At 41.3% G+C, this 15,568-nt stretch overlaps 1 protein-coding gene across 1 annotated transcript in view; it reads left to right on the forward strand.

Moving 5' to 3' along the window:
- The first annotated feature begins 3,925 nt into the window (after positions 1 to 3,925).
- hnf1ba (HNF1 homeobox Ba) overlaps positions 3,926 to 15,568 on the forward strand; it is an 89,549-nt gene continuing 77,906 nt past the window's right edge. The window contains exons 1-2 of the mRNA XM_041196716.1: positions 3,926 to 4,275; positions 12,292 to 12,491. Coding sequence (XP_041052650.1) covers positions 3,926 to 4,275; positions 12,292 to 12,491 — 550 coding nt within the window. The remainder of the gene's footprint in view (positions 4,276 to 12,291; positions 12,492 to 15,568) is intronic.

Consider the following 15,568-nt stretch of genomic DNA (forward strand, 5'->3'; position numbering starts at 1 on the left):
AACGCTTGCAGGAGGTAGCAGTGCACATTGACAAGTTGAGTTTGCTCTGTTTACAGTAACAGAGGGGAAAAAACAAAGAGAAAGATCCAAACCATTACTAGAAAGTCGTGAAGTTTGGTAGTGACATTCCCAGTTTCATAATATTTTATTTAAGGGTATTCTTTTTAAAAATATATATATATATATTCGAGTATCACACTGTGGTTTCACATTTCCATTTGAGCTGTAACACCGTGCAGTGCTAACGTTCAACACGCTTTCTCTGCACTTACTTCTGTTGATCGACAGTTGCACAAGTTACACAGCCAGAGAAAGCCATCAAGTCGCCCGCCTGTTCTGTGTGTGTCTGGCCCGCATAACAAGGCGCAGGTTTGAAACGTGCAGGGGATAGGGTGGTTTCTGAAAACTAGATCAGACAATTAAAAGTGCTAATGAACTTTACGCTGAGTTACAGGACCTGCAATTCTGCTCTCAGGAGCTGTGCTGTTAAAAGCGTAAACTGTAAAATTCTGTTACCGAGGACGTCAGAGCCAATTCGTTTTTGAGGGACATAAAAGACACCTCACACCTCCCCGTCCACTCGATGCTTATTTAGCACATGAAGCCCAAGAGATATTAACCGCCGAGATTCCCCGGCTCGGAACAGACAAAGCACCGAGTACCAATATTTAGATGTTAATCTCTTTAACTCGGAGGTCTACCTTGCCAAATGACTTGATGGCTTTCAGCACAGGCCAATTTCTCTCTTTCCCCCGGCCACAAAAGCCTTGCATCCCTGTTCTTATGGAAGACTTCCCCCCACCCACCCACCCCCAATGGTTTATTCAACAGACCCCGTTTTTCTGCCAACGAAACTGTAGTCCCTCCCGTCAAGAAACGGGTGGTCTACACAAAAAATATTGATTTATCCGCCGCATGCCGATGACCCTTTTCCGCTTTTATCGATCATTCTGTTTGTTGTAGTATACTTGGGGCAGGTGGGGGAGGAGTGGGTTTTTTTTTTCATTCCAAGTGATTTTCTTGTCTGAAATTCCCAACCATTTCGTTGTGTGGAGCTTTTTCTATTGAACGGCCGTTGTAGCTTTAAGCCGCAATCAAACGTGGAGATTATAACTTAATAAATACATTGAACAAAACCTTGTAAACGCTGAATTATTATTCGACCGCCTGTTGCTAGAGACATTAATTAACGTTCAACTCGTGTTATTTTTTTGGAGCAGAGAAAATTAGTTTTAGCCATCACTGACAGTTTCTGCCACATAATTGGAGTTATAAGGTAGAGAGGAATGTTTATACTGGCCAGTATTGAACTGTGTCGGCCAACTATTTGGAGATTAAAGCGGCCATTTGGGTGAATATGTGACCTATATTTTTTTTTCATTAAACTCGTGCTCGCTGTCAAATTCGCCAGTGACGGTAAGACTGTAGATCGGAAAGTAAATCCCAATTTACTGTGAACCGGAAGCAAGCCCCCTCCCCTGGATAAACTGCGCTCATATTAGAATAGGACATTCTGAAATATCCCTCCTTTGCTATCCATTAGTAAACGACATGTTCAGTTCGGAGAGGAGGCCCATGCAATTTCCCCTTGGAGTGATACGGTTTGTAGCCTTTCCCAACGCATCCACCCAATAATCAGCCTTCTATCCGTTTTTTAAACCCCTGCTGTTTTTATTTTATTTTGATTTTTATGCTCCCAAGCGACAGAGAGGTGTTTTTTTTTTAAATCATCAACGGGACTTAATTTATAAGGTCCAGAATCAAACTGTTGACAAGGAAAACCCGTGGCTGCGGCCATCTCCAGTTCCACACAGCGACTCTGGCCTGTGTGAGTGGGTGTATATTTTAAGGGCAGAATAGGAGCTATCCCAGGGGATTTCGTTGCACCGAAATCTGATTTGTCATTGCTTCGTTTTTGTTTTTAACGAACTGGCTGTTCACTCTAAGAGCAAAACTCGACGCTACTTAAGCGCGTGAAGTTGAAACAGATGTCACTTTAACGTACAGGTTGCATTGCAAAGCGCCGAAGCAGGTGTCGGATCCAGAGAGCGCCACCGCCAAGGCTTTCCCTGCCAAGCTCTGGGGGACTGTGTGTCCCTCCATCACGAGGCGAAGACAGACTCGCAGAATGTGGCACTCGATTGCTGTCTCTGGAAGCGAAACAAATCCTAAACGGGATGTCTGAAGGAGCATTTAACAACACACGGGCAATAAAACTGCTGTAAAGTGTCGTGCAGGACCTGTTGAGTTGGACCGGGACATTAGCGCCCTCCTGAAGGGACATTGTTTTAGGAATCCGTTTGAACTGTTGCTCCGAGAAAAAAAATACTCAGAAAAGATCAGTTCTAAACTGAAGAGAAACGCACTTCATTTAAACAAAAAATATATTATAAAGTGTACGAAGTATTTTTACTCGCGTCCTCGTGGTTCTATTGTTTTAATTCCTAGACCCAAAAGAGAAATGCACCATTTATTTTAACCAAACCAACTTCCTCGATTTACTTGTTTTAAGTGGATATAAAATGTGATTATGCACGTGGCAGCTAAACTTGCAATTTCTTAATAATTACAAATGATGTGTTTTAAATCTCCACAAAACGGTTTCTAACTCACAATACCATTCAACACTTGAATCTACCCCTTTCATTTAACAAATTGCACCAATCTACAGTCCTGAACAAATCCTTCTTCCATGTTGGGAGGATGATGACTGAGAGTGACACAGGCTGATAATAGACACGCTTTAAACTGTTTCACCGTCGTTTCTAATCGCAGCAATGATTCCAACCAAACCAACCCTGTGCAATTGACACAAATTTGTGAAACGTGTTTCATTTCGCCCAGAAGTAATCCGAAAGTCAAATTAAAGAATGCAAATCTAAATTCGATTGTTTCATTCTGGATAAAATAGCTGTGGATTTGTCATGGTTATTAGCAAGACCGTACAAAACAATTTGAATGAAACCTCTCTTACGTTATTGGGGATTTCGCGCGGCCGCTAATTCGTTCGGAATAATTTCAGTTGCTGCTAAATTTCCTCTGCACTGTCTAAAACTCCAGCACTAATCTCTCCAATTCCCAACCGGCGGCCTGTTTTGATTCAGTTCTTATTTCATACACCTAATCTTTAAAAATCAGACCTTTATCTAATTTGCTCTGTAATGACCTACTCTCCGCATTTGACACGCGTTCTGCCAAACTTGAAACTAGGGATCTTAAAAACAAAAGCCGGACGCTTGATTTTCCCCCCTCTCTCAGCTATTTGTTTTATTGTGTGTGTGTTTGTGTGTCTGTGTTAACCTCCCCTTAACAGTCCCATATTTTACCATCTCTTTTCTTTAATGGACGTTGGTGTGTGTGTGTTTTAAAAAAAAACCTGCGGCGCAGTGTATCCATTCGGCTGGTACTTTAGCAGACTCTGGACTTTTGTGCATCGCTGGTCCAAAGTTCAGAGTTTTGTAGGTGCGGAGCGATAAATAGCGCCCAATAAAAAGCGCCAGCCTCAAATGTAAACACAATGAGCCGCAGTTCACATTGTCCCGGCTCCTCCAACGCACTCTCTTGCAGCCAGTCTGTATTTGCATATTACTAAGACCTTTTTTTCGTCCTCCGAAAGACTTCCCGCCGATTTGCATATTCTTATATTTCTTCCCAAAGATCATGGCACTGTAGAGCGAACGGCGTCTGCAGGAATACGAGCTTCTCCGGACTGTTAAATTTCTGTTTTTTTTTTCCCTTCTTAAATATTATTTTTGATGCACCACGGTGGGGAGGGGGAAGGGCAGGGAAAGGAGGAGGGGGGTGTGGAGAGAGAGAGAGAGAGAGAGACGAGCGATTACAAAGGATCCGATTGGTCTGTTTTGTGTTTATATATATTTTCTTTTTTTTTTAAAAAAAAAAGAGAAAAGTTTGATTTATTTAAAATATGGTGTCCAAATTGACATCTCTCCAACAGGAGCTGTTGAGCGCTTTGCTGGGCTCCGGACTTTCCAAAGATGTTCTGATTCAGGCTCTGGAAGAGTTGGAGCCCTCGCCCAATTTCGAGGTGAAGCTGGAGAATCTGCCCGTCTCCCCGCTGAAGATGAACGGCTCCGGCTCGGACAGTAAGGCCGTCTTCCACACTCTGACCAACGGGCACAGCAAGGGCAAACTATCCGAGGAAGAGGGCTCTGAGGACGGAGAGGACTACGATACGCCCCCGATCCTCAAGGAGCTGGAGTCCCTCAACACCGAAGAAGGGGCCGAGCAGCGAGCCGAGGTGGACCGAATGCTGAGGTAAGAATTATTCTCATTTTAAAAATAACAGTAGGAATAATAATAATGATGATGATTTAACACAAACTCACCGCCTGATGCGGTGAGCGATCATCTTGTCAAATTTTTTTTTTTTAAACCCCCCCCCCCCCCCCACCACCACCCCACCCCCACACCCAGGGCGTAAAGATCCCTCACTGCCTGTGAGGCTGGTTATTAATTACCCAAATAGTTTACTGTTTATTTCTTAATCGGGGAGGGGAGGGGAGGAGATGGGGTGGGGGGTGGTATAAACTAAATGCAACGCGCAAGGGCGTGTGTGGTGGTGGTGGTGGTGGTGGTGCTGCTGAACGAAATACCCTGGCTATTCTCAAAGCGTTTCTTCCCTGCTGTATATTTGATGTATATAAATGCATTTCCGAAGCGAGGTCGCTGCGGCTCAAGACGCCAGGCGGACGGGATGAGGCAGTGATCTTTAGTGGTTTCCCTGTGCGGTCTTACTGATTGGGAGAGCGGTAAACTGCGCACGTTGTCAGTTTCGCACTGTCATTTTGCCAGTTTCACCTGCGCCTACACTCTGTCCCGTTTTGTCAGAAGCTCTTTCGCAACTGAGCACTGCATGGGTCTATAAATTGGGCAGAAATAATCACAGTAATAACTGAAGTATACTGTACCTCCCGAAATAATCACAGTAATAACTGAAGTATACTGTACCTACCGAAATAATCACTGTAATAATTGAAGTAGACTGCACCTCCCGAAATAATCACTGTAATAATTGAAGTATACTGTACCTACCTAAATAATCACAGTAATAAGTGAAGTATACTGTACCTCCCGAAATAATAACTAATAACTGAAGTATACTGTACCTCCTGAAATAATCACAGTAATAAGTGAAGTATACTGTACCTACCTAAATAATCACAGTAATAAGTGAAGTATACTGTACCTCCCGAAATAATCACTGTAATAATTGAAGTATACTGTACCTACCTAAATAATCACAGTAATAAGTGAAGTATACTGTACCTCCCGAAATAATAACTAATAACTGAAGTATACTGTACCTCCTGAAATAATCACAGTAATAATTGAAGTATACCGTACCTACTGAAATAATCACGGTAACAATTGAAGTATACTGTACCTACTGAAATAATCACAGTAATAAGTGAAGTATACTGTACCTCCCGAAATAATCACTGTAATAATTGAAGTATACTGCATCTCCCGAAATAATCACTGTAATAATTGAAGTATACTGTACCTACCTAAATAATCACAGTAATAATTGAAGTATACTGTACCTACCTAAATAATCACTGTAATAATTGAAGTATACTGTACCTACCGAAATAATCACAGTAATAATTGAAGTATACTGTACCTACCTAAATAATCAGTAATAATTGAAGTATACTGCATCTCCCGAAATAATCACTGTAATAATTGAAGTATACTGTACCTACCTAAATAATCACAGTAATAATTGAAGTATACTGTACCTACCTAAATAATCACTGTAATAATTGAAGTATACTGTACCTCCCGAAATAATCACATTAATAATTGAAGTATACTGCATCTCCCGAAATAATCACTGTAATAATTGAAGTATACTGTACCTACCTAAATAATCACTGTAATAATTGAAGTATACTGTACCTACCTAAATAATCACAGTAATAAGTGAAGTATACTGTACCTACCGAAATAATCACTGTAATAATTGAAGTATACTGTACCTACCTAAATAATCACAGTAATAATTGAAGTATACTGTACCTCCCGAAATAATCACTGTAATAATTGAAGTATACTGTACCTACCTAAATAATCACTGTAATAATTGAAGTATACTGTACCTACCTAAATAATCACAGTAATAAGTGAAGTATACTGTACCTCCCGAAATAATCACTGTAATAATTGAAGTATACTGCATCTCCCGAAATAATCACACTAATAACTGAAGTATACTGTACCTACTGAAATAATCACAGTAATAAGTGAAGTATACTGTACCTACCGAAATAATCACAGTAATAATTGAAGTATATTGTACCTACCTAAATAATCACTGTAATAATTGAAGTATAATGTATCTCCCGAAATAATCACTGTAATAATTGAAGTATACTGCATCTCCCGAAATAATCACTGTAATAATTGAAATATACTGCATCTCCCGAAATAATCACTGTAATAATTGAAGTATACTGCACCTCCCGAAATAATCACTAATAATTGAAATATATTGCACCTCCCGAAATAATCACAGTAATAATTGGAGTATATTTCACCTCCCGAAATAATCATCAAGGAGGCACAAGCTTTTCCAAAAAGAGTTGCCCTCTTTTAAAGCTGATGCATAACTTAACCATAAAAACTCCTTAAAGTTACGTGATTCGGTTCGCTGGGATGTTTAATGTTATGGGTAACATTAAATTAATGCATGATAAACACGTTCTGACAGTTGAACTGCCTCATAACTTGAAGCAGAAATTAATTTTATTTGAAGTTCGGCCGATCCTTTAGCATCTGAAAACAACGCAGTTAAATTGACAGTAGAGCGAACGTTAGCCCCTGGAAAGTTGCACTCTTACGCGAGAAAGAGCACAGGCGTTGGTGGAACCTATACACTTCCAGCAAACCGCTGTTCTGGCTGAAGGCGTCTGTTTCAAGTGTTCCTTTTGGCGATTTAAAACTGGTTCGCTTTATTTCGAAGCCATTGTTTTAAATCGCCCATAAATCCTAAGCTTTCGATTCAGTTACTGAGAGAGGGACAAGGACAGGATGCAGGGACGTGGAGCGAACACTGAGTGTTTTATATAAAAAAAACCCCGTGCAGCCTCCGCCCGGGCCCAGGTCCCTCTGTGTCCCGAGAACAGAGTGAGAAATTGTGTCCATTCGTTCACCTTTGGAACCCAAACTGAGCCGGAGGGAGCTGAACGTAATATTGTAACAGTGAAAATCAGTGCATTTTCCACATTTAGTATAGTCTGTAGCAAGGGAAAGTTGACTCTATGTATGGAACAATAACTTTATGCATACGCACATACACACACATATATATATATAATATATATAGAATTATTTAGATTTAAACATTTCCAATATGCGTTGAAATACGTTTTAAAAAGCCCAACAGCAACTCTGCCAAGTCTTGGAAAGGTGTTAAATTTTAAATCGCCTCCTGTGTTGTTTATTTGCGAGGCAGGCGAGGGTGTCTCTCGCAGGTTTGTTTTAACCGCCTTGTAACAGTTTGTAAATATAAATCTGACCCAAGCTTGTGGAACACGTGGAGCTGACGTTTCTGCAGAGCGCTATTAATTTATTATAAATCATCAACCCCGAATGAACAGAAAAGTGGAACACACTTTGATTAGAGGTGAATGGCTAACTTGGTTACTCATTGGCAAAGCAGAGTTGTAAAGGGACTTGAATCCAAATGCGGGCATTGCCCTAGACAAACATGTGTGTGTGTGTGTGTGTGTGTGTGTTTGGGTTTGGGTTGGGACACGGTGATAACTGACTAAATATGATGTAAAAATTACAATCGACAATCAGATTTGAAGGTAGCAGTATACAATATATAAAATGCGATTTGAAAACAAAACCGCACATGAGTCTGGAGCGAGCCAGAGGACAAATCGTCTCTCCCTCCTTGTCTTTATACAACTCTCAATGTTGTCTTTTCACTTGTCCATTTCAACAGCACATTTAAAGGGCTGGGCGGGTTGTTGCCGTATTTCCTATCTGAATTATGATTTTTTTTTTGCACCGTTGTTTATCTGCCTCCTTGATATTCGTTTCACTTCTGGTTAACGAGCGGCACCAGGGACCCCAGAAATGGTTCAATAAAACGTGTTACCACGGGACAGGAATCCAATCGGATAATGTTCCTCGAGCAAAGGGGATGACTCGGTAAACGGGAAAATGGTTTTTAATTTCGGCTTCAGCGCATCTTTCAAACGGCTAATTTCTTTTTCTTTCAAAAAAAGTTACAAACGACCCCAAACGTTTGGACTAACTAACCCAGACCGAAACGAAATGCTCCTCGTTCGTATGGTCTAACGATGGGGGGGCCGCCAGTAATCAGATAAACCATTTGTTGTTTCATAATTCAGAGAGGTGGTGGGGGGGGGGGGGGATTACATAGCGAATAAATAGCACCATAGAGAATAGGATAAGTTAACAAACGGGGGAACATTGCCTATTGCACTCCCACACACCTCTAGATTATTTCAGGTCAATAACACACACGTTTTGAACCTTTTCAAAACATATCGGAATATCACCGACCTGACAATTCTTATTTTGGAAATGTATATATATATATATATATAAAATCAAACAGGGCGGGTCCGCTACAGTTTAACGGTGGATTCCAAACTTGCATGACATTTCCGGCTAGGATGAAATGAGCAAAATCAGCCGCTTTTTTCAAATGAACACCACTCAGGCTGGGCTGAGGACTCTTGAGATCCGTAAATAGGGACAAAAATCAATAAGGTCCCCAGGGAAGTGGGGGCGGGGGGCGGGGGCTGCCTGACCCCTTGGGCCCACATTCAGCCCCCGCCCCCCACCCCCCACCCAGTGGAATGGGCAGTGAGGGTGGACTCTGGACTCAGGGAGGGTCTCGGTGGGTTTAGATGAATCTCTGCTGGCGATGAATGTGGACAACGTGTGTCATCTTTCAAAAATCAACGCCAGTTACCCGAAAATGAATGGTCGGGATTTTTTTTTTGTTGTTGTTGTTGAGCTTTCTGGAGTTTCTGATTGGTAGGGGGATGTTTCATGTCTGTGCTGGGGACAGCGTGGGGGGGGGTTGGGGGTGGGGGGGGGCACTTCACTGGGTGAAAATCTACCGGAATCAGAGCTTTTAATCGCTCCACTTCGTCCTTAAACCCAATAATTAGAACAATAATCAAACTCTACAACAAAGTACAATAAGGGAAAGACCACCTTGGCATTGGATTCAAAGACAAAGGCCCAAGCAGACCAGCCGACCCTGCAGAGTCTGCCTCCCTAACGTCTGGGGACTTGTGTCAAAATTGGGAGAGCTGCCCACCACCCCCCCCACCCCCCGACCAACAAGCTAATCAAGCAACAGCCTCTCACGGTCATAATCTTCAAATCACACCTTTCAGTCAATGTTCCAGACTCCTCCATCACTACTCCTGGGCATGACCTGTCCCAATGGCAGGACAGACCCACCAGAGGTGGTAGCACAGTGGTGTACAGTCGGGAGGGAGTAACCCTGAGAGTCCTCAATATTGACTCTGGACACAAAGTTTCACAGCATCAGGTCAAACCAGAGCAAAGAAGCCTCCTACTGATTACCACCCACTACCCTTCCTCAGCTGCTGAATCAGTATTCCTCCTTTTGGAAGGCACTGAGGGTAACAAGGGTACAGAATGTTCTCTGGGTGGGGATTTCAATGTCCATCACCAAGAATGGCTCAGTAGCACCACTACTGACCGAGCTGGCCACATCCTAAAGGACATAACTGCTAGACTGGGTCTGCAGCAGGGAGTGAGATCAACAATACAAGGGAAAAGCCTACTTAACCTGGTCCTCACCAAACTACCTGCCACAAATACATCTGTCTGTGACAGCCTTGGTGGGAGTGAATACTCCACAGTCCTTGTGGAGATGAAGTCCCATTTTCACATTGAGGATATCCTCCATTGTGTTGTGGGCCCTACCACTGTACGAAATGGGATAGATTCAGGACAACTCAGAACTGGGCATCCATTAGGCACTACAGCCCCTCATCTGCAGCAGAACTGTATTCCATCAGAATCTGTACCCTCATGGCCTGGCATATTCTTCACTCTACCATTACCATCAAGCAAGGGGACTAACCCTGGTTCAGTGAGGAATGCAGGCGAGCATGCCAGGAGCAGCACCAGGCAAACCTAAAAATGAGGTGCCAACCTGGTGCAGCTTTTACAGCACATTAACCAACAAAAGCATTATGCTATAGACAAAGCTAAATTATCACATGACCAGCGGAACAGATCTGAGATCTGGAATCCAGCCATGAGAGCAAAAGATGAGGCTCAAGTGTTTGCAAATTTAGCCAGATGTGCTGAATGGATGATCCATCTCAGCATTCTCCTGAGATCCCCGCATTATGGAAGCCAGTCTTCAGACAATTCAATGCACTCCGCATGATATCAAGAAATTGCTCAGCAAACTGGATACAGCAAAGGTTCGGAGCCTGACAACATTCCGGCTGCATTGCTGAAGACTTGTGCTCCAGAGCTAAGTGCACCTCTAGTTGAGCTGTTCCGGTACTGACATTGGCATTGGCATTGACCCAGCAAAGTGGGAAATTCCTAGGCATGTCATGTCCACCAAAAGCAGGACAAATCCAATTTGGCCATTGCCGCTCCATCAGTCTACTCTCAATCAACAGCAAAGTTGTGGAAAGTGTCATTGCATGTGCTTTGAAGGGGCACTTACCCACCAATAACCTCCTCACTGATGCTCAGTGTGGGTTCCGCTGGGGCCACTCAGCACCTGACCTCATTGCAGCATTGATCCAAACCTGGACAAAAGAGCTGAATTTCAGAGGTAATCTGAGAGTGACTGCCCTTGAAATAAAACAACATTTGACTGTGGCATCAAGGAGCCCTAGAAAAATTGTGGTCAATGGGAATTGGGGAAAATTTTCCACTGTCAGGAGTCATACATAGAACAAAAGCAGACATGGTAATTGCAGGAGTTTCTCAGAGTAGTGCCTTAGGTCCAATAATCTTAGACTAGTTCATCAATCACCTTCCCTCCATCATAAGATCAGAAGTGGGGATGTTCGCTGATGATTGCACAGTTTTCAGCTCAATTTGCAATTCCTCAGAAATGAAAGCAGTCTTTATTTGTATGCAGTAAGACCTGGATAACATTCAAGCTTGGGCTGATATGTGGCAAGTAACATTTGTGCCAAACAAGTGCCAGACAATGACCATCTCCAATGAAAGAAAGTCTTAACCACCTCCCCTTGATATTCAATGGCATTTACTATCACCCAATCTCCCAACATTAACATCTTAGATGTCACCATTGATCAGAAACATAACTAGATTAGCCACATAAATACTATAGCTAGGAGAGAAGGTCACAGGTTGGATAATCACTGCTGAGTCATTCACCTCTTGACTCTTTCAAACATTTCCACCATCTACAAGGCACAAGTCAGAAATGTGATGAGATACTCTCCACTTGCCTGGATGAATGCAGCTCCAACAACATTCAAGAAGCTCAACACTGTCCAGGAAAGAAACAGTCCACTTGATTGGCACTCCATCCACAACCTTAAACATTCATTCCGTCTACCACTGACGCACAGTGGCAGCAGTGTGCGCCATCTACAAGATGCACTGCAACAACTCACCAAGGCTCCATCAACAATACCTTCCAAACCTGCAACCTCTACAACTTAGAAGGACAAAGGCAGCAGATGCATGGAAACACCTCCACCTGCAAGTTCCCCTCCAAGTCACACATCATTCTGACTTGGAACTATATCACTGCGGCTTTACCAAAATCTCGGAACTCCCTCCCTAACAGCACTGTGGGTGTACCTACACCACACAGCCTGCAGTGGTTCAAGAAGGCAGCTCACCACCACATTCTCAAAGGCAGTTAGATATGGACAATAATGCTGGCCTAGAGTGACGCGCAAATCCCATGAATGGATTAAAAAAATAAGTATTAACCTAATGGTGAGAGGCACAGTGTGCAGCCCTATTACAATAAGGGAGAGCCCTCATATCAGTGTGCTGCAAGTTCAAGTCTGTGCAATTCCCTGCAATTTAGATAAAACAATTAGTTGTTCTAGCAGTTTATTTAGAAGTACATGGATGAATACAAGTGAGTTGCTAAAAGACATGTTTTAAAATGCGATAGTGCCCAGCTTTTGGTTGTTGTAGATTTTTTGTTCCCTTGTAAGGAAGTTGTAGCTTTCCTAAGGACAATGGGGATGACTGTGTTATATATAATATGTTTATTTGATGACTCAATAGGGAAGACCCATGGCGAGCGGCGAAGATGATCAAAGGTTACATGCAACAGCACAACATTCCACAAAGGGAAGTAGTGGATGTGACGGGTCTCAATCAGTCTCACCTCTCGCAGCATCTCAACAAAGGCACCCCAATGAAAAATCAGAAGCGAGCTGCCCTCTACACCTGGTACATTAGGAAGCAGCAAGAGATTCAGAGACGTAAGTGCCGTTGCCCAAAAGGGGATGTGGGGAAGCGGGTGGGCATCACTGAAATTGTACATTCTTCTCAAATAACACTACAGTGAGCTGTAACTGATGTGACTGTGAGAAAAATACAAGTGAAGAGTTTACCCATTCTCTAAAATAACCCTCTTTAGTTTCTGATTATATTATACTGAAGTGCTTCCACCTCCAGGTGATTTTATACATTCAGGTTAATGTAAAGTAGAATTCACATTTCTTATGGATAAGCCAGGTAATTTCTCCCAGGCATTCAGAAACTGCCGATCTTGCTACCTCTGGGATCTTTTTATGCATAATTCCAATACTGGGGATAGTAAACCGTTTGGCATGTGGTAGATAAAGAAATTCAGGGGATTTTTCATTTTAATTTTAAGTTTAGTTTGCATTTGCTGTATTTAGGAATGAAAGAAAGTGTAAAAAGATATAGGAAAAGGTCACTTACCTAATGACCCTGTCCCTTTCTGCTTGAACCCTGAGACATCTTGCTGCCTTCTCACCACATCCTTCAATCCCATCTTTCTCCAGAAACACATCCCCAGTTCTCCCTTGCCAGAGTAGGATGAAGGGACACAGATTTAGTAAAATGCAATTTTGGGGCTGACACCAGCAAGTGCTTTGTCATACAGACAGTGATGCACATAAGGAATTGACTCTCGATAGGGCCATGAAGGTAGGAATGGTTTAGAAGTCAAATTGGAGGGGGGTGCGGTGGGAACTTTAGGGTAATTCTTGTTAATATTAATAATCGTATACTGAGAAAAGAATGAGTCTGACGCCAGCCTGTACCTTAAGACTGGTTTATTTCCAAGCCAGCAGAGTAAAAACACAGACGCTTTCAACAACCAGTGTGAGCACCTTTTTATACTTTTGCAATGAAACCCAAGTACTTCCCCAATTGGGGGCAGCTGCTCTTAACTACCAACTTAAAGCACGTACCCTGTTACAGCACAATTCCAATATTAACAATTCTGGATAGATTGAAAAGATGGGCAAATTGGCCTTCCCAAACTATAATTGTCTTGTGATCTGGAGAATCATTTTACACCATATACTTTGTGCAATTTGGTGATTCCTCCATACTTACATAGGAAATATTGATAACAGCAATGACCATCTGAAAGCAAGTAACTCTTTCAAGTACAAACATATTTCCATCTGTTTCAGATGAAGTTACATTGTTTCATAGTTTGCCATTGTGAGATTTGAACTCTTGATCTTGGGGTTACAAACGCAGTACCATAACCACTTGGCTATTTAGGCCAAGCATGATAGCAAGTAACTTGGAGGCAATTTACTGAAATAAACCCTCAGTATCCATTTTATTGGTTTAGAAAGGCAGTCTTATTTATTTAAATTATATCTTCAGTCACTACCATCACCCCACCGCACCCCCACCCCCCCCCCCAACCCTCTCTGTCCCCTCCCTACTTAGGTACAGAGCCAAAACACTGTTCATTTGAACATTTCTCTGCTGTTATTGTAGTAGTTTAAGGAGAAAAAAATGATATTTTCAAAACAATTTGCCAACCTGTAATTATTTGATACGGTTGAATAGTTGTGATATAATGTGCAGTTTAATTGCCAGTAATCTACTGTCATGGGGAAAATGGAATAGTCGATAACAATAAATTCCAGGTCTGCAATACACAATGAAATAAATTCAGTGTTGCAGCAGTGCAAACAACCTGGTACAAAAGCATTTCAGGTCACACCATTTAAATGTGGAGCTTGCCATCTGCTACTGTCTACCTTGACACCCAATGCTAACAGAAATATCACAGAAAATGAAACAGAAAAAGTTATGTGAACTGAGCTTGTGTACATCATGTGGAATATCACAGGTTATAATGTAATCGAAAGGCATTCGACATTTTGGAGTTAAGATGGCGCAATAAACACAGGATCCAAATGGATTATTATATACTATTAAATAATGGTCACAGTATCTAAGATGGTCAACAATATTCCTTTATTTTTCTCTGTTTTTCTTCTAGAGTTCTACATGATAGCAAACTGGTGCTTTAAAAGCATGTAACCATTGTTTCTTGATTAACTCCAATTACTTTTTAGTCTCAGTGCTTTTTTGCATGATTGGACTGGAGTTTTCAATAACAAACAAATGTTATCAGTTCTTAGATTGTTATTACCTTTGATATTTTTTCATACACATTGCATTTCAGACATAAATATGCTGAACAGCATTTCTTAATTCACATTTTGTTAAAAAAATGCAGATTATATACATGAGAAAAACAATAGTCAATTTAAGTCAGTAATTCAATCCCAGGCTTTTGCTGACAGAAGCCGTTTATAATATGGTTATTACTACCTGACTGAATATGCAATTCCTTCCTCTTATATAAATATATACATCTATACGTGTATATACATTAATCAAACTCAACATATTAGTCCCATTGGAAAATGAAAGCAATGGTAAAATGGAGATGATATTTTTAAATGCTGTTTTATATTTTTAGTCATATAGAAATCCACCTTAATCTAACAAATGCATGACATTGGGAATAACTTATCTAATCTTCATGATAATGCTTCTTATGCCATTATTTAGGTTAAGTCACAATAATAGCACAGCAAAGAACATTTATATTTTACTATCATTTGGGACTCTATTAACAATTCTATCAACATATTCTTATTTTTCTACTCATTTTCCCCTAAGAATGTACATATCAAATTCTTGATTTAAAAACTTTCTCATCAATGTTTAGTCTCTGAACACATCTAGGCACTAAGGCTGTTTCATTGCATTTACAGTCAATTCCTGGACTAGAAGATAAGATACCTGCAGCACAATTCATATTTCTCCTTACTCCATATTCTCCACGCTGACAGATCTTGGCTAGTCAATAGCTGATGACACACCATTTCCTTGTTCCACAATAAAATAGATTTGTCATTAGGTTCCATTACTCAGATCTATATTCATAATGGTTATATCGTGTATGGAAACTGATTGGATTTTAACTCATTCAGCATGGGAATGTCACATTCCAGCTTTTGAAAATCTATATTTATAGACACAAGAGATC

The sequence above is a fragment of the Carcharodon carcharias genome, chromosome 10, assembly GCF_017639515.1.
Source record: "Carcharodon carcharias isolate sCarCar2 chromosome 10, sCarCar2.pri, whole genome shotgun sequence".
Classification (NCBI taxonomy): domain Eukaryota; kingdom Metazoa; phylum Chordata; class Chondrichthyes; order Lamniformes; family Lamnidae; genus Carcharodon; species Carcharodon carcharias.